Raw genomic sequence first — 20,000 nt, 5'->3', positions numbered from 1 at the left:
GAGTCAACTACTCGACTAATAATGTCATTAATCAATAATTATGATTCTGATCGTTGACCCTGTATCGTGACACGTATATCAACACATCTTGGCGACACACACACACGCACACACACACACACACACACACACCTATAGTTTACACACCAGAAACAGGATATGTAATTAAAATTGAAGAAACGTTTCAACATATTCATTTCATTTCCTCCTCGTTCTCACACCAATCAATCTTATTTGCACTTTAAGCACCTCTGGATATTGTGAACCTGTTCAAATGCACCAGACGTCGTCCCTCACTGTGTTCATCAGTTTATCATCATCAGTCTCAAGCCAAACCTCGTTCGTCATGATCGGACGTGCAACAATTCAGTGAGTTATTCATTTATAATCTCCTTGTTTGTCATTCATGTCAGTGCCAGACATTTAAATGACATTAAACAATCATTTGCTTCTCTTTAATTCCCGCTAAACATGTGACTTTCCTCACAAGGCTTTGAAACGGTTACAAATTCTAAAACTGCAAAAAATACATTGAAACAATTCAATGAGTTATTCATAGATATAACGAGGGATTTAAGAGAAAATGTGATCTTTTAGATTAGATTGACTTTATTAATCTCTCTTGATAAGATCCACAAAACTGCCTTTGATCAGTTGTATGAAAAAGTGTCATCAGGATATTGAACTGTTGAATTATTTTATTGAAAAGTTGTATTTTGTTCGAGGCAAACACACTACGAGACCGATTTAATCTGACTGTCACTGTATGACATCGTTTCTGCTCAAATAGTTTGACGTCAGAAACTACAGATTAAATGTGAAATGTAATGTAAAGCTGACATTGAGACCCGAGACGAAATAAAGCTGACAGATTGTTTAAACAATACCTAATTTAACAGTGTTTCTTGGTCGTCATGTGATCGTCTGCGAGTCGCCTGATTGGCTGAAAGTTCGATCCAGTAGCTCGGTCTTCTGTTGGTTGTGTCTGGTGAGTCTATTATGCCAACATTTATATATTGAATTTAAAATATCACGAATTATATACATTGAATAAACAGAATTATTGGAATCAGAAAATAAATCTGTATATGCAAAAAATACGACAATTTTTAAATGTATTGAATTAAATTTTTCAATAAAACAATTCAAACTTTTCAATATAGAAATTATTAAATTGAATGATTCAAAAACACATTTATTGCTTAAATAAATAAGCAACATTTTCCACATTAAAAATGTTTAAATCAATCCTTCAATGTTCTGATGCACTAATTTACTTATTTACTCATAGAGTTCGATCAATAAATGATTAGACAGACCATTCATTTTCAATGTTGTTTATAAATTGAGTCCTTTTTAAAAATAAAAATCTATTTTAATTTCTGTCTGTATTTAATTTGGAGCTAATCATTGTGAAAACCTTTTTCTGGAAAAAAGGAAAAAATTAAATGCAGGTTTGTAAAAAAAGGATGTTAACTTAGCTTTTGTTCCAATAATAAGGAAAATAACATAAAAAGTGCAGTTAAATCCATGCATATATTAATTGCCATTGATAAATTGAAATTCAAATAAAAAACATATTGGTAACACTTCCTACCTGACAGACATCAGCAGTTTTGTAAAATGTTTTCTTGTCCACAGTTTTCAGAGACTCGATCATGCAGGGCAAGTCCACCAGTTTACAGGCCAGAGGTACTCGGTCCACTCTCACGATGCCATGACGACCATCGGCTGAAAGAAATCAAAGTCAACGTCGTGGATTAAAGAGAGATGATACGACATCATCAGAACATACTTGAAAATATAGTTAAAACGACTACACACAGGTAAAACTACTACTTTGTTACAATGAAATGTACAAAAAATATATAATTGTATTTTTATAATCCGATAGAAGAAAACTTACGATGCAATTCAATAGTTAGTCTGTCTTTCATGTTCATGCTGCTCGACTGAGCGATTCTTCTCACCGTCGATGCGTACTCCTGGAGAAGGTTGCAGAAATGAGACCAAGAATGGGTTAAAAAACAAACACATTTATTGAAAAATAAATCTCTTACCACCGGCAGCCGTAAAACAAACTGGTTTTCCAACTCGTACGGAGCGTCCTCCTTATTCTTGGAGCCAGTTTTCCCAACTGAAATATTAAAAGGATATTAAAGACAACAGTTATTGTAGATCTCGTGCTTTATGGATCTACTGACTCTTTCAAGAAACATCTTAAGACGTTTTTATTCGTCTGAGTATTATCTTGATCTTTAAAGTTTATACTTTATTGAATATTGTTTTGATTGTTTAAGCGCTTTGTGACCCTGGTCTGGAAAAGTGCTATATAAATACAAATTACTTACTTACTTTAGGACAAAACACAAACAATAACTTCTAATAGAGATCAATGCAATAACAGTTGTGATCATTGCATTTTGTTCAGATGTATCGATTATAGAAAACACCAAAGAAGACGGTTTAAAATGTCAGAAAAAGGTTTTAAAATGATAAAAGAAGGTTTAGTTTAATACATGGTTTAAACTACTGTGTCGCAAAGAATAATGTTAAATACAGCAATGAATTATGGGAGACAAAACAGTGGATAGTGAACGTAATATTTTACACATTTATTATTAAGTGTAAATTTAGCAGTTATTAAAATGCGACTCTAATCGTAAAAGATGATCCATTAGAAAAACTGTATGAATGACTTTAACGCTCAGAGATGTTGTTGTTGTGTTGATGCACAGCAGCGATGCTAATGCTAGCGTGGAAAGCTACAAACAAAAGGAGAATATGAAGGTACCTTTGATCTTTGAGGTCATCTTTGCTGACACTGAGATTATATTTAAGAGGATGATAAAACTCTGGCGCACAATATTTCGTAGAATCGACCATAAACTGGACCTTTAGGCGCTACTTCTGCTGCTCTGTCTGTGACGCCATGTTCAGTGATGCGTTCGCGTGAGCTCGGAAATTATTACTAACACGGAAGTTTCCTTCGAGAGAACGTTAAAAATAACAATAATCGTTTTATCAAAGTCACAAATGTTAGCAAAGCACACGTAAGTACTGGAATAGTTTAATCTAAAGAGCGTTATGTTTTAAATATAGTAGGATAAAGAGAAATATATTTTCCTCCATTCAAATATTTTTCTAAAAACGTTGTTTACACATTAAAAAATGTTTGTTATATTATTATCATTCACGGCAGTACTAGTTTTATTTTTAATGTTCTTGTTAGTATTAGTATTTGCATAGCTAAAAAGAAAACGTAAAAAAAAATAAAAATATGACTAAAAAATGTTTAGAACGTTTAAAGAAATGCAAAATATTCTCGAAGCCAAAACGAGTTGATCTAGTTCAGGCACGTAAACTACCCACTACTTCCGGTAAAGAATGACGAGTGTAAACAACTGCTTTCAAAACAAAAGATTAACGCTATAAAACGCACCGCTAAAGTCCCTAAGTAATCAAAAAAATGATCTGAGATGCGTTTCTATTCTATAAGACGTTGTTTTAAATGCAGCAGGGATACTTATAAATGGCGGTGCATTGTAGAAAACACGTCCTCGTGCTTTTATTTTGAGACACTTTGAGAGTTGCGGGGACTATTAGAAGTTTTATTTCCGGGTCAGGTTGGACTCCTCTGTTGCTCGGCGCTCCGAGGTTCTTCCTCGCGCCTCAGAGGCTCGGATTTGCGGGTTTTTCTGTCTTCGTCGCTCGCTACTCGTCACCGGAGCTTCAGACTGAGGACCAGGATGCTGCTGCTGGTCGTGAGCGTGTGCGTGTGCGCGAGCGTGTGTCGAGCATCTCCGGAGGAGAGCATGATGGAGAACATCGTGACGGAGAAGAAGGCTGAGGAGAGTCACCGGCAGGACAGCGCGGACCTGCTGATCTTCATCCTCCTCCTCACCCTCACCATCCTCACCATCTGGCTCTTCAAGCACCGGCGCTTCAGGTTCCTGCACGAGACTGGCCTGGCCATGATTTACGGTAACGTCACGTGACGCACGAGCGTCACACCTGTCAGGTGTTGAAACTTTCATTCCTGGCTTGAAGTCACGTGATCGTCTGATCCAGAAACATGTTCTTCCAACTGTAGAAGAAGAAGATGAATACAGAGTTGAAATGAATCTGTGACGCACAAGTTTCCTAAAGAACTGTGTGTGTGTGTGTGTGTGTGTGTGTGTGTGTGTGTGTGTGTGTGTGTGTCACCAGCAGTGTGTTTATACAACAAGGATACGATATACAGTGATATATACTGATAGACTTAGACTTAGACTTAGACTGCACTTTATTGATCCTTTGAGACGACACTCTCAGGGAAATTTCTGTTTTCCAGTAGCACAGAAGGAATAGAGAAAAACCAAAAAGCACACAGAAGAGGACGATAGCATTAAATAACAAAACAGTAACTGAATATAACGACAGTATAAACAAAATAAAAATATAAATAAAATAAAATAAACTAAACAAAGTGACTTTATTTCAAATGAAAGTGTCAGAGTGTTGTTAATCCACTGTAGAGGTGGAAGTGTCAGAGTGTTGTTAATCCACTGTAGAGGTGGAAGTGTCAGACTCCTTCCCCTCCAGCCCCAAGCAACCTCCTCCCCCCAAGTGAGGAGTTGAACAGCCTGATGGCGTGAAAGACAAAGGAGTTTCTCAGTCTGTTGGTCCTACACTTGGGGAGCAGGAGTCTCTGAGTGAACCGGCTCCTCTGGTTGGTGATGACAGTGTGCAGAGGGTGGCTGGTGTCATCCATGATGTCCATCAGTGTAGTAACAAGTATATATGTGTAGTATTGTGGAGTACTTGACTCTGGTGTTGTGATAGTGTAGTAACAAGTATATATGTGTAGTATTGTGGAGTACTTGACTCTGGTGTTGTGATAGTGTAGTAACAAGTATATATGTGTAGTATTGTGGAGTACTTGACTCTGGTGTTGTGATAGTGTAGTAACAAGTATATATGTGTAGTATTGTGGAGTACTTGACTCTGGTGTTGTGATAGCGTAGTAACAAGTATATATGTGTAGTATTGTGGAGTACTTGACGCTGGTGTTGTGATAGTGTAGTAACAAGTATATATGTGTAGTATTGTGGAGTACTTGACTCTGGTGTTGTGATAGTGTAGTAACAAGTATATATGTGTAGTATTGTGGAGTACTTGACTCTGGTGTTGTGATAGTGTAGTAACAAGTATATATGTGTAGTATTGTGGAGTACTTAACTCTGGTGTTCTGATAGTGTAGTAACAAGTATATATGTGTAGTATTGTGGAGTACTTGATTCTGGTGTTGTGATAGTGTAGTAACAAGTATATATATGTGTAGTATTGTCCAGTACTTGACTCTGGTGTTGTGATAGTATAGTAACAAGTATATATGTGTAGTATTGTGGAGTACTTGACTCTGGTGTTGTGATAGTGTAGTAACAAGTATATATGTGTAGTATTGTGGAATACTTGACTCTGGTGTTGTGATAGTGTAGTAACAAGTATATATATGTGTAGTATTGTCCAGTACTTGACTCTGGTGTTGTGATAGTGTAGTAACAAGTATATATGTGTAGTATTGTCCAGTACTTGACTCTGGTGTTGTGATAGTGTAGTAACAAGTATATATGTGTAGTATTGTCCAGTACTTGACTCTGATGTTGTAGTGTTTACAGACTACATGACTTTTAAAGAAGTCATAACTGCTTTCATTTGTTTTCAAAACAAAATATGTCCAAACATCAGCTTTAAAAGCTGCTGGACTCACTGTATCCTCTCGTCCTCAGTTGTTGCAGGGATCTCGCGAGATTTTATGACAAATATGAACAAACACAGTGAATATTTGCATAATGATTGTAAATAAATGATTCAGTGAACATCAAAGCAATATAGTAAAAACAACTATTGCTATATTTAAGTGTATACTGAGAGTCGTAGTAGTAACAACTGCCACATTAAGAAATAAACATTGACATTATCATCAGTTTACTTCAAAGACCAGAGAAATTTCGCACCAAAATATTAGCCTTCGAGATGTTGACGTGTCAATATTGAGCAAATCAATGACTTCATGAATCTGATGATTATTACAACGATAGAAACACTTATAGTGAGGTTTGTTATTTGAACTTTCCTAATAATTTGTCAAATGTATTTATTTATTTTTAACCGACATGTCCCTTCATGGCTGGATGTTCTTCCCCCTCCAGGTCTACTGGTCGGGGTGGTCCTGCGCTACGGCATCCACGTCCCCCGCGACGTCAGCAACGTGACCTTGAGCTGCCACGTGAACGCCAGCCCCGCCACCGTCCTGGTCAACGTCAGCGGGAAGTTCTACGAGTACACGCTGAAGGGCGAGATCAGCGCCAACGAGGTGGACAGCGTGCAGGACAACGAGATGCTGAGGAAGGTGAAGTCGACCTTCACGTGAACCTCAGGGTATTTGCTGATCTACCTGTGACCTGCAGGTGACCTTTGACCCGGAAGTGTTCTTCAACATTCTCTTGCCTCCCATCATCTTCCACGCCGGCTACAGCCTGAAGAGGGTAAAGACTTGTTTACAGTCGGACTCAACAAGAATATTGTGTTTTTAAATTCACGTCTTATTACGATATTTTTTATTGATCGATTAGTTTTAAGTAACGAGAAGTTTTCATTGAAGGTCAAAGAAAAAGGGAGACAAAAGAAGAATGATGTTGAAAGTGTGTTTGTTAATTGTGTGTTTAAATGAGTGTAAAAGTTGTTAGTTTAGATCAAAAGTTGCAGTTTTTTCATATCCAGGAACAAACATCCACTATTTGTATATTTTTTAACAAATCTTGAGTGAAATAAACCAGGAAACCTGTTTATAGTTGAAGTACAAGAAGCCAAAGTCTTGATATCACCAAATCAATAATAAATACTTGTACACACACACTTAACACTTTATAAATGACGCTAACAACTTAGCTCGTTAGCATACGGTGAAGACGGACAGGTTTGTTTGGAAGTTCACCATCTTCTAAGAAAACAACTGAGACGAGACGAAAGGTTCTTACAATATGTTGCTTTAACAAAGGAGGTTGAAAGAGACGAGTGACTGGATCACTAGTGTTTGACTAGATCATAAGTTAGTATTACTTCACTGGATCACTAGTGTTTGACTAGATCATAAGTTAGTATTACTTCACTGGATCACTAGTGTTTGACTAGATCATAAGTTAGTATTACTTCACTGGATCACTAGTGTTTGACTAGATCATAAGTTAGTATTACTTCACTGGATCACTAGTGTTTGACTAGATCATAAGTTAGTATTACTTCACTGGATCACTAGTGTTTGACTAGATCATAAGTTAGTATTACTTCACTGGATCACTAGTGTTTGACTAGATCATAAGTTAGTATTACTTCACTGGTTCACTAGTGTTTGACTAGATCAGAAGTTAGTATTACTTCACTGGATCACTAGTGTTTGACTAGATCATAAGTTAGTATTACTTCACTGGATCACTAGTGTTTGACTAGATCAGAAGTTAGTATTACTTCACTGGATCACTAGTGTTTGACTAGATCATAAGTTAGTATTACTTCACTGGATCACTAGTGTTTGACTAGATCACAAGTTAGTATTATTCACTGGATCACTAGTGTTTGACTAGATCACAAGTTAGTATTACTTCACTGGATCACTAGTGTTTGACTAGATCATAAGTTAGTATTACTTCACTGGATCACTAGTGTTTGACTAGATCATAAGTTAGTATTACTTCACTGGATCACTAGTGTTTGACTAGATCATAAGTTAGTATTACTTCACTGGTTCACTAGTGTTTGACTAGATCAGAAGTTAGTATTACTTCACTGGATCACTAGTGTTTGACTAGATCATAAGTTAGTATTACTTCACTGGATCACTAGTGTTTGACTAGATCAGAAGTTAGTATTACTTCACTGGATCACTAGTGTTTGACTAGATCATAAGTTAGTATTACTTCACTGGATCACTAGTGTTTGACTAGATCACAAGTTAGTATTATTCACTGGATCACTAGTGTTTGACTAGATCACAAGTTAGTATTACTTCACTGGATCACTAGTGTTTGACTAGATCATAAGTTAGTATTACTTCACTGGATCACTAGTGTTTGACTAGATCATAAGTTAGTATTACTTCACTGGATCACTAGTGTTTGACTAGATCATAAGTTAGTATTACTTCACTGGATCACTAGTGTTTGACTAGATCATAAGTTAGTATTACTTCACTGGATCACTAGTGTTTGACTAGATCATAAGTTAGTATTACTTCACTGGATCACTAGTGTTTGACTAGATCATAAGTTAGTATTACTTCACTGGATCACTAGTGTTTGACTAGATCACAAGTTAGTATTACTTCACTGGATCACTAGTGTTTGATTAGATCATAAGTTAGTATTACTTCACTGGATCACTAGTGTCTGACTAGATCATAAGTTAGTATTACTTCACTGGATCACTAGTGTTTGACTAGATCATAAGTTAGTATTACTTCACTGGATCACTAGTGTTTGACTAGATCATAAGTTAGTATTACTTCACTGGATCACTAGTGTTTAACTAGATCATAAGTTAGTATTACTTCACTGGATCACTAGTGTTTGACTAGATCATAAGTTAGTATTACTTCACTGGATCACTAGTGTTTAACTAGATCATAAGTTAGTATTACTTCACTGGATCACTAGTGTTTGACTAGATCACAAGTTAGTATTACTTCACTGGATCACTAGTGTTTGACTAGATCATAAGCTAGTATTACTTCACTGGATCACTAGTGTCTGACTAGATCATAAGTTAGAATTACTTCACTGGATCACTAGTGTTTGACTAGATCATAAGTTAGTATTACTTCACTGGATCACTAGTGTTTAACTAGATCATAAGTTAGTATTACTTCACTGGATCACTAGTGTTTAACTAGATCATAAGTTAGTATTACTTCACTGGATCACTAGTGTTTGACTAGATCATAAGTTAGTGTTACTTCACTGGATCACTAGTGTTTAACTAGATCATAAGTTAGTATTACTTCACTGGATCACTAGTGTTTAACTAGATCATAAGTTAGTATTACTTCACTGGATCACTAGTGTTTAACTAGATCATAAGTTAGTATTACTTCACTGGATCACTAGTGTTTGACTAGATCATAAGTTAGTATTACTTCACTGGATCACTAGTGTTTGACTAGATCATAAGTTAGTATTACTTCACTGGATCACTAGTGTTTGACTAGATCATAAGTTAGTATTACTTCACTGGATCACTAGTGTTTGACTAGATCACAAGTTGGTATTACTTCACTGGATCACTAGTGTTTGACTAGATCATAAGTTAGTATTACTTCACTGGATCACTAGTGTTTGACTAGATCATAAGTTAGTATTACTTCACTGGATCACTAGTGTTTGACTAAATCATAAGTTAGTATTACTTCACTGGATCACTAGTGTTTGACTAAATCATAAGTTAGTATTACTTCACTGGATCACTAGTGTTTGACTAGATCATAAGTTAGTATTACTTCACTGGATCACTAGTGTTTGACTAAATCATAAGTTAGTATTACTTCACTGGATCACTAGTGTTTGACTAAATCATAAGTTAGTATTACTTCACTGGATCACTAGTGTTTGACTAGATCATAAGTTAGTATTACTTCACTGGATCACTAGTGTTTGACTAGATCATAAGTTAGTATTACTTCACTGGATCACTAGTGTTTGACTAGATCATAAGTTAGTATTACTTCACTGGATCACTAGTGTTTGACTAGATCATAAGTTAGTATTACTTCACTGGATCACTAGTGTTTGACTAGATCACAAGTTAGTATTACTTCACTGGATCACTAGTGTTTGACTAGATCATAAGTTAGTATTACATCCGTGGATATACTGAGCCAAGACGCGTTGCCATAGCAACCGAGCCTAACAAGCCGCACAGTTCACAGACAGACGGAGACGTAAACAACAACGAGACATAGAAGTATAAATTGACAGAACGTGACACTGATTGATCAAAGAGTGTATTTAAGAAATGTTTGTTTTAAACTATAAAAAAATATAATATATATATATATATAATATATAATAATCACATATTTTCGATGCATATCACACGTGCATATATTGCGATATCGATATTTTTTACATAAATCGTGCAGCTTTAATTTGTATATATGTAGGTATTTAACATGTGTACAAATACATATACATTAAATGAACGGCACATAAATAAACAATAATATACTAATATTTTATTTAACTGTATTTTATATTTATAATTGTCATTGAATTATTATATTTAATTTCATTCGTAAATTTAACTTTTTTTTATCCTATAATGTCGTCATAATTAAGGCTGTGTCAGCATGAACGTGAATATATACTAATATATATATATATATATATATATATATATATATATAAATAAATATAGATATGAACCTTCTGACCTTGAGTGTTGAGAAGTGACTTCTATGTCCTCAGAGACATTTCTTCAGAAACATGGGCTCCATCCTCGCCTACGCCTTCTTGGGAACCGTCTTCTCCTGCTTCGTCATCGGGTAAGAGACACGAGTAACGAGTGACGAGTGACGAGTGACGAGTGGTTCCTCCGCCAGGTTGTTGATGTACGGCTGCGTGACGCTCATGAAGCACGTGGGCCAGCTCACCGAGGACTTCTTCTTCACCGACTGTCTGTTCTTCGGCGCCATCGTGTCGGCCACCGACCCAGGTGCAGTGGTCTGTCGCCCGCGAGGCCGGCGCCGGTTCTTCATGGTCTGCTCTGGTCCTCAGTGACGGTGCTCGCCATCTTCAACGAGCTGCAGGTGGACGTGGATCTGTACGCACTGCTGTTCGGCGAGAGCGTCCTCAACGACGCCGTGGCCGTCGTGCTGTCATCGTGAGTCGAAGAACCATCAGATTCAAGAGAAGGACACGTCGTTGAAACAACCAGAAGATCAATGACGGTGTCATCAGAATATTGAATAATTAATTTAATATTTCAACTGTTCTTATTGCTCTTTGTTACTTTTTTATTGAAGTGTTTATGATTATTTATAATAATAATTAGATTCAATGATCTAAAGGTTGAATTTTATTTCTTAAATAAATGGATTTAATGAATTAAAAATTAAATGTATTAATATTTAAATTGTAATATTCCTATAGTTTTAAAATGCATTTTATAAATAAATATATTTTTTAATTGTAACATTTTAATAATATTTAATATATAATTTTAGTAATACAATATTTTATCATAATAGTGTGACCAGATAATATTAAACAAGTCACATAACTTGAATCAATCGCTCGGTAATCTGTTGGTTTTGTCTGTTGACTCTTTTATTAAATATTCAATTGTTGGAGAAAACCTTTAATGTAGAAATAAATAATTAAATACTTAAAAGGATAGTTTTCAATAAAATAATTCCAATTTTAAATGCAATGTTAAATGTTATTATATCAACATTTTTATATTTAAAACGTATCGAAATTAGAACCTTTGTTTTTGAATAATTGGAATAAGTATATCAAACTCTAAGTGTAAAGTAGAAAATCATCGTTTTATTCAATTTAAAAAAATAAAATAATTGACCTTTAAACAAACAAATGATTGACTTCAACGTCAAGTTTCAACATTAAATTAAATCAATATTCTGACGACTCTGATAAACGTCTATAGTTATTGTTGTTTTATTTCAACCTAAACAGAAGAAAATAAACTTTGATGAAATATTTCCTCGTCTTGACCCTGAGGATGAAGTTTTATTTTGTCTCTCTGCTGGACGGCAGGTCGATCGTGGCGTATCAGCCTGAGGGCGACAACAGTCACACCTTCGACGCCACGGCTCTGCTCAAGTCCTTCGGGATGTTCCTCGGAGTCTTCAGCGGATCCTTCTCTCTGGGAGTCGCCACCGGACTCGTCACCGCCCTCATATCCTTCACCTGCTGTCCCACAATGCACCTGGTTCTCATGACACAGGTAGCGTGTTGCTAACAGTTAGCCTGTTGCTAAAATATTAAATGTAGTGAATATAGTGTCACAGTCTGAGCTGCTGCTCTTCAACCTACAGATGATTAAATAGAAGTTAATGAAGTGATACTTTCATCTGACGATACTAATGATACTTTCATCTGATACTAATGATACTTTCATCTGACGATACTTATGATACTTTCATCTGATACTGATGATACTTTCATCTGACGATACTTATGATACTTTCATCTGATACTAATGATACTTTCATCTGACGATGCTAATGATACTTTCATCTGACGATACTAATGATACTTTCATCTGATACTGATGATACTTTCATCTGACGATACTTATGATACTTTCATCTGATACTAATGATACTTTCATCTGACGATGCTAATGATACTTTCATCTGATACTAATGATACTTTCATCTGACGATGCTAATGATACTTTCATCTGATACTAATGATACTTTCATCTGACGATACAAATGATACTTTCCATCTGACGATACTAATGATACTTTCATCTGATACTAATGATACTTTCATCTGACGATACTAATGATACTTTCATCTGACGATACTAATGATACTTTCATCTGATGATACTAATGATACTTTCATCTAATGATACTTTCATCTGATGATACTAATGATACTTTCATCTGACGATACTAATGATGCTTTCATCTGATGATACTAATGATACTTTCATCTGATGATACTAATGATACTTTCATCTGACGATGCTAATGATACTTTCATCTGACGATACTAATGATACTTTCATCTGACGATACTAATGATACTTTCATCTGACGATGCTAATGATACTTTCATCTGACGATACTAATGATACTTTCATCTGACGATGCTAATGATACTTTCATCTGACGATACTAATGATACTTTCATCTGACGATACTAATGATACTTTCATCTGACGATACTGATTATACTTTCATCTGACGATACTAATGATACTTTCATCTGACGATACTGATTATACTTTCATCTGACGATACTAATGATACTTTCATCTGACGATAGTAATGATACTTTCATCTGACGATACTAATGATACTTTCATCTGATGATACTAATGATACTTTCATCTAATGATACTTTCATCTGATGATACTAATGATACTTTCATCTGACGATACTAATGATACTTTCATCTGATGATACTAATGATACTTTCATCTGACGATACTGATTATACTTTCATCTGACGATGCTAATGATACTTTCATCTGACGATACTAATGATACTTTCATCTGATGATACTAATGATACTTTCATCTGATGATACTAATGATACTTTCATCTAATGATACTTTCATCTGATGATACTAATGATACTTTCATCTGACGATACTAATGATACTTTCATCTGATGATACTAATGATACTTTCATCTGATGATACTAATGATACTTTCATCTGATGATGCTAATGATACTTTCATCTGACGATACTAATGATACTTTCATCTGACGATACTGATTATACTTTCATCTGACGATGCTAATGATACTTTCATCTGACGATACTAATGATACTTTCATCTGACGATACTGATTATACTTTCATCTGACGATACTAATGATACTTTCATCTGACGATGCTAATGATACTTTCATCTGACGATACTAATGATACTTTCATCTGACGATGCTAATGATACTTTCATCTGACGATACTAATGATACTTTCATCTGACGATACTGATTATACTTTCATCTGACGATACTAATGATACTTTCATCTGACGATACTGATGATACTTTCATCTGACGATACTAATGATACTTGCATCTGACGATACTAATGATACTTTCATCTGACGATACTAATGATACTTTCATCTGACGATACTAATGATACTTTCATCTGACGATGCTAATGATACTTTCATCTGACGATACTAATGATACTTTCATCTGACGATATTAATGATACTTTCATCTGACGATACTAATGATACTTTCATCTGACGATACTAATGATACTTTCATCTGACGATACTAATGATACTTTCATCTGACGATACTAATGATACTTTCATCTGACGATACTGATGATACTTTAATCTGACGATACTAATGATACTTTCATCTGACGATACAAATGATACTTTCATCTGACGATACTAATGATACTTTCATCTGACGATACTAATGATACTTTCATCTGACGATACTAATGATACTTTCATCTGATACTAATGATACTTTCATCTGACGATACTAATGATACTTTCATCTGACGATACTAATGCTACTTTCATCTGATACTAATGATACTTTCATCTGACGATACTAATGATACTTTCATCTGACGATACTAATGATACTTTCATCTGATACTAATGATACTTTCATCTGACGATACTAATGATACTTTCATCTGACGATACTAATGATACTTTCATCTGATACTAATGATACTTTCATCTGACGATACTAATGATACTTTCATCTGACGATACTAATGATACTTTCATCTGACGATACTAATGATACTTTCATCTGACGATACTAATGATACTTTCATCTGATACTAATGATACTTTCATCTGACGATACTAATGATACTTTCATCTGACGATACTAATGATACTTTCATCTGATACTAATGATACTTTCATCTGACGATACTAATGATACTTTCATCTGACGATACTAATGATACTTTCATCTGATACTAATGATACTTTCATCTGACGATACTAATGATACTTTCATCTGACGATACTGATGATACTTTCATCTGACGATACTAATGATACTTTCATCTGACGATACTAATGATACTTTCATCTGATACTAATGATACTTTCATCTGACGATACTAATGATACTTTCATCTGATACTAATGATACTTTCATCTGACGATACTAATGATACTTTCATCTGATACTAATGATACTTTCATCTGACGATACTAATGATACTTTCATCTGATGATACTGATGATACTTTCATCTGACGATACTAATGATACTTTCATCTGACGTTACTAATGATACTTTCATCTGACGATACTAATGATACTTTCATCTGACGTTACTAATGATACTTTCATCTGACGTTACTAATGATACTTTCATCTGACGATACTAATGATACTTTCATCTGATACTAATGATACTTTCATCTGACGATACTAATGATACTTTCTACTGACGATACTAATGATACTTTCATCTGATACTAATGATACTTTCTACTGACGATACTAATGATACTTTCATCTGACGATACTAATGATACTTTCTACTGACGATACTAATGATACTTTCATCTGACGATACGTTAAGAAACTTAACTCGTGTACGTGACCAAGTTCACGAAGCTCAGAGATTTCCCGCTACTGGAGACGGCGCTTTTCTTCCTCATGTCGTGGAGCACGTTCCTGCTGGCGGAGGCTTGTGGCTTCACAGGTGACTTTACCTGTAGACGTGTACACTTTATTAGAGTAACCTGTAGACGTGTACACTTGATTAGAGTAACCTGTAGACGTGTACACTTGATTAGAGTAACCTGTAGACATGTACACTTGATTAGAGTAACCTGTAGACATGTACACTTTATTAGAGTAACCTGTAGACGTGTACACTTTATTAGAGTAACCTGTAGACGTGTACACTTGATTTAAATAACCTGTAGACGTGTACACTTGATTAAAGTAACCTGTAGACGTGCACACTTGATTAGAGTAACCTGTAGAGGTGTACACTTGATTAGAGTAACCTGTAGACGTGTACACTTGATTAGAGTAACCTGTAGAGGTGTACACTTGATTAGAGTAACCTGTAGACGTGTACACTTGATTAGAGTAACCTGTAGACGTGTACACTTTATTAGAGTAACCTGTAGACGTGTACACTTGATTTAAATAACCTGTAGACGTGTACACTTGATTAAAGTAACCTGTAGACGTGTACACTTGATTAGAGTAACCTGTAGACGTGTACACTTGATTAGAGTAACCTGTAGACGTGTACACTTTATTAGAGTAACCTGTAGACGTGTACACTTGATTTAAATAACCTGTAGACGTGTACACTTGATTAGAGTAACCTGTAGACGTGTACACTTGATTAGAGTAACCTGTAGACGTGTACACTTGATTAGAGTAACCTGTAGACGTGTACACTTGATTAGAGTAACCTGTAGACATGTACACTTGATTAGAGTAACCTGTAGACATGTACACTTTATTAGAGTAACCTGTAGACGTGTACACTTTATTAGAGTAACCTGTAGACGTGTACACTTGATTTAAATAACCTGTAGACGTGTACACTTGATTAAAGTAACCTGTAGACGTGCACACTTGATTAGAGTAACCTGTAGACGTGTACACTTGATTAGAGTAACCTGTAGAGGTGTACACTTGATTAGAGTAACCTGTAGACGTGTACACTTGATTAGAGTAACCTGTAGACGTGTACACTTTATTAGAGTAACCTGTAGACGTGTACACTTGATTTAAATAACCTGTAGACGTGTACACTTGATTAAAGTAACCTGTAGACGTGTACACTTGATTAGAGTAACCTGTAGACGTGTACACTTGATTAGAGTAACCTGTAGACGTGTACACTTTATTAGAGTAACCTGTAGACGTGTACACTTGATTTAAATAACCTGTAGACGTGTACACTTGATTAGAGTAACCTGTAGACGTGTACACTTGATTAGAGTAACCTGTAGACGTGTACACTTGATTAGAGTAACCTGTAGACGTGTACACTTTATTAGAGTAACCTGTAGACGTGTACACTTGATTAAAGTAACCTGTAGACGTGTACACTTGATTACAGTAACCTTTAGACGTGTACACTTGATTAAAGTAACCTGTAGACGTGTACACTTGATTAAAGTAACCTGTAGACGTGTACACTTGATTAAAGTAACCTGTAGACGTGTACACTTGATTAAAGTAACCTGTAGATGTGTACACTTGATTAAAGTAACCTGTAGACGTGTACACTTTATTAGAGTAACCTGTAGACGTGTACACTTTATTAGAGTAACCTGTAGACGTGTACACTTGATTAGAGTAACCTGTAGACGTGTACACTTGATTAGAGTAACCTGTAGACGTGTACACATGATTAGAGTAACCTGTAGACGTGTACACTTGATTAAAGTAACCTGTAGACGTGTACACTTTATTTGAGTAACCTGTAGACGTGTACACTTTATTAGAGTAACCTGTAGACGTGTACACTTGATTAGAGTAACCTGTAGACGTGTACACTTGATTAGAGTAACCTGTAGACGTGTACACTTTATTAAAGTAACCTGTAGACGTGTACACTTGATTAGAGTAACCTTTAGACGTGTACACTTGATTAAAGTAACCTGTAGACGTGTACACTTGATTAAAGTAACCTGTAGACGTGTACACTTGATTAAAGTAACCTGTAGACGTGTACACTTGATTAAAGTAACCTGTAGATGTGTACACTTGATTAAAGTAACCTGTAGACGTGTACACTTTATTAGAGTAACCTGTAGACGTGTACACTTGATTAGAGTAACCTGTAGACGTGTACACTTTATTAGAGTAACCTGTAGACGTGTACACTTGATTTAAATAACCTGTAGACGTGTACACTTGATTAGAGTAACCTGTAGACGTGTACACATGATTAGAGTAACCTGTAGACGTGTACACTTGATTAAAGTAACCTGTAGACGTGTACACTTTATTAGAGTAACCTGTAGACGTGTACACTTTATTAGAGTAACCTGTAGACGTGTACACTTGATTTAAATAACCTGTAGACGTGTACACTTGATTAGAGTAACCTGTAGACGTGTACACATGATTAGAGTAACCTGTAGACGTGTACACTTGATTAAAGTAACCTGTAGACGTGTACACTTTATTTGAGTAACCTGTAGACGTGTACACTTTATTAGAGTAACCTGTAGACGTGTACACTTGATTAGAGTAACCTGTAGACGTGTACACTTGATTAGAGTAACCTGTAGACGTGTACACTTTATTAAAGTAACCTGTAGACGTGTACACTTGATTAGAGTAACCTTTAGACGTGTACACTTGATTAAAGTAACCTGTAGACGTGTACACTTGATTAAAGTAACCTGTAGACGTGTACACTTGATTAAAGTAACCTGTAGACGTGTACACTTGATTAAAGTAACCTGTAGATGTGTACACTTGATTAAAGTAACCTGTAGACGTGTACACTTTATTAGAGTAACCTGTAGACGTGTACACTTGATTAGAGTAACCTGTAGACGTGTACACTTTATTAGAGTAACCTGTAGACGTGTACACTTTATTAGAGTAACCTGTAGACGTGTACACTTGATTTAAATAACCTGTAGACGTGTACACTTGATTAGAGTAACCTGTAGACGTGTACACATGATTAGAGTAACCTGTAGACGTGTACACTTGATTAAAGTAACCTGTAGACGTGTACACTTTATTAAAGTAACCTGTAGACGTGTACACTTGATTAGAGTAACCTGTAGACGTGTACACTTGATTAGAATAACCTGTAGACGTGTACACTTGATTAAAGTAACCTGTAGACGTGTACACTTGATTAAAGTAACCTGTAGACGTGTACACTTGATTAGAGTAACCTGTAGACATGTACACTTGATTAGAGTAACCTGTAGACGTGTACACTTGATTAGAGTAACCTGTAGACGTGTACACTTGATTAGAGTAACCTGTAGACATGTACACTTGATTAGAGTAACCTGTAGACGTGTACACTTGATTAGAGTAACCTGTAGACGTGTACACTTGATTAAAGTAACCTGTAGACATGTACACTTGATTAGAGTAACCTGTAGACATGTACACTTGATTAGAGTAACCTGTAGACATGTACACTTGATTAAAGTAACCTGTAGACATGTACACTTTATTAAAGTAACCTTCAGACGTGTACACTTGATTAGAGTAACCTGTAGACGTGTACACTTGATTAAAGTAACCTGTAGACATGTACACTTGATTAGAGTAACCTGTAGACATGTACACTTGATTAAAGTAACCTGTAGACATGTACACTTTATTAAAGTAACCTGTAGACGTGTACACTTGATTAGAGTAACCTGTAGACGTGTACACTTGATTAGAATAACCTGTAGACGTGTACACTTGATTAGAGTAACCTGTAGACATGTACACTTGATTAGAGTAACCTGTAGACGTGTACACTTGATTAGAATAACCTGTAGACGTGTACACTTGATTAGAGTAACCTGTAGACGTGTACACTTGATTAGAGTAACCTGTAGACGTGTACACTTGATTAGAATAACCTGTAGACGTGTACACTTGATTAGAGTAACCTGTAGACGTGTACACTTGATTAGAGTAACCTGTAGACGTGTACACTTGATTAGAGTAACCTGTAGACGTGTACACTTGATTAAAGTGACCTGTAGAGGTGTACACTTGATTAAAGTAACCCGTAGACGTGTACACTTTATTAAAGTAACCTGTAGACGTGTACACTTGATTAGAGTAACCTGTAGACGTGTACACTTGATTAAAGTAACCTGTAGACGTGTACACTTGATTAAAGTAACCTGTAGACGTGTACACTTGATTAGAGTAACCTGTAGACGTGTACACTTGATTAGAGTAACCTATAGACATGTGCACTTGATTAAAGTAACCTATAGACATGTGCACTTGATTAAAGTAACCTGTAGACGTGTGCACTTGATTAAAGTAACCTGTAGAGGTGTACACTTGATTAAAGTAACCTGTAGACGTGTACACTTGATTAAAGTAACCTGTAGACCTGTGCACTTGATTAAAGTAACCTGTAGAGGTGTACACTTGATTAAAGTAACCTGTAGACGTGTACACTTGATTAAAGTAACCTGTAGACCTGTACACTTGATTGAAGTGTGTTTGTTAGTGCAGCAGAGTCGAGTTCATATTTCAAATATTGAACATTTCTATTAATAAGATTGAC

At 35.6% G+C, this 20,000-nt stretch overlaps 2 protein-coding genes across 2 annotated transcripts in view; one reads left to right on the top strand and one right to left on the bottom strand.

Annotated features, from left to right (window-relative positions):
• The window catches only part of taf7 (TAF7 RNA polymerase II, TATA box binding protein (TBP)-associated factor), an 18,313-nt gene extending 14,978 nt beyond the window's left edge, over positions 1–3,335 (bottom strand). The window contains exons 1-4 of the mRNA XM_087799177.1: positions 2,795–3,335; positions 2,061–2,137; positions 1,907–1,985; positions 1,598–1,731 (exon numbers count right to left, since the gene is read on the bottom strand). Of these exons, the coding sequence (XP_087655303.1) occupies positions 1,598–1,731; positions 1,907–1,985; positions 2,061–2,137; positions 2,795–2,813 (309 nt within the window). The 5' untranslated portion in view covers positions 2,814–3,335. The remainder of the gene's footprint in view (positions 1–1,597; positions 1,732–1,906; positions 1,986–2,060; positions 2,138–2,794) is intronic.
• A 161-nt stretch (positions 3,336–3,496) lies between these two features.
• slc9a6a (solute carrier family 9 member A6a) overlaps positions 3,497–20,000 on the top strand; it is a 22,497-nt gene continuing 5,993 nt past the window's right edge. Inside the window, exons 1-8 of the mRNA XM_087798564.1 lie at positions 3,497–3,984; positions 6,195–6,394; positions 6,453–6,530; positions 10,500–10,576; positions 10,634–10,746; positions 10,809–10,914; positions 11,811–11,952; positions 15,350–15,455. Coding sequence (XP_087654690.1) covers positions 3,750–3,984; positions 6,195–6,394; positions 6,453–6,530; positions 10,500–10,576; positions 10,634–10,746; positions 10,809–10,914; positions 11,811–11,952; positions 15,350–15,455 — 1,057 coding nt within the window. The 5' untranslated portion in view covers positions 3,497–3,749. The remainder of the gene's footprint in view (positions 3,985–6,194; positions 6,395–6,452; positions 6,531–10,499; positions 10,577–10,633; positions 10,747–10,808; positions 10,915–11,810; positions 11,953–15,349; positions 15,456–20,000) is intronic.

This window comes from Callionymus lyra, chromosome 9, assembly GCF_982586985.1.
Source record: "Callionymus lyra chromosome 9, fCalLyr1.hap1.1, whole genome shotgun sequence".
Taxonomy (NCBI): Eukaryota; Metazoa; Chordata; class Actinopteri; order Syngnathiformes; family Callionymidae; genus Callionymus; species Callionymus lyra.
The sequence above is the reverse complement of the archived record's forward strand: the minus strand, read 5'-3'. Positions and strand labels throughout refer to the sequence as shown.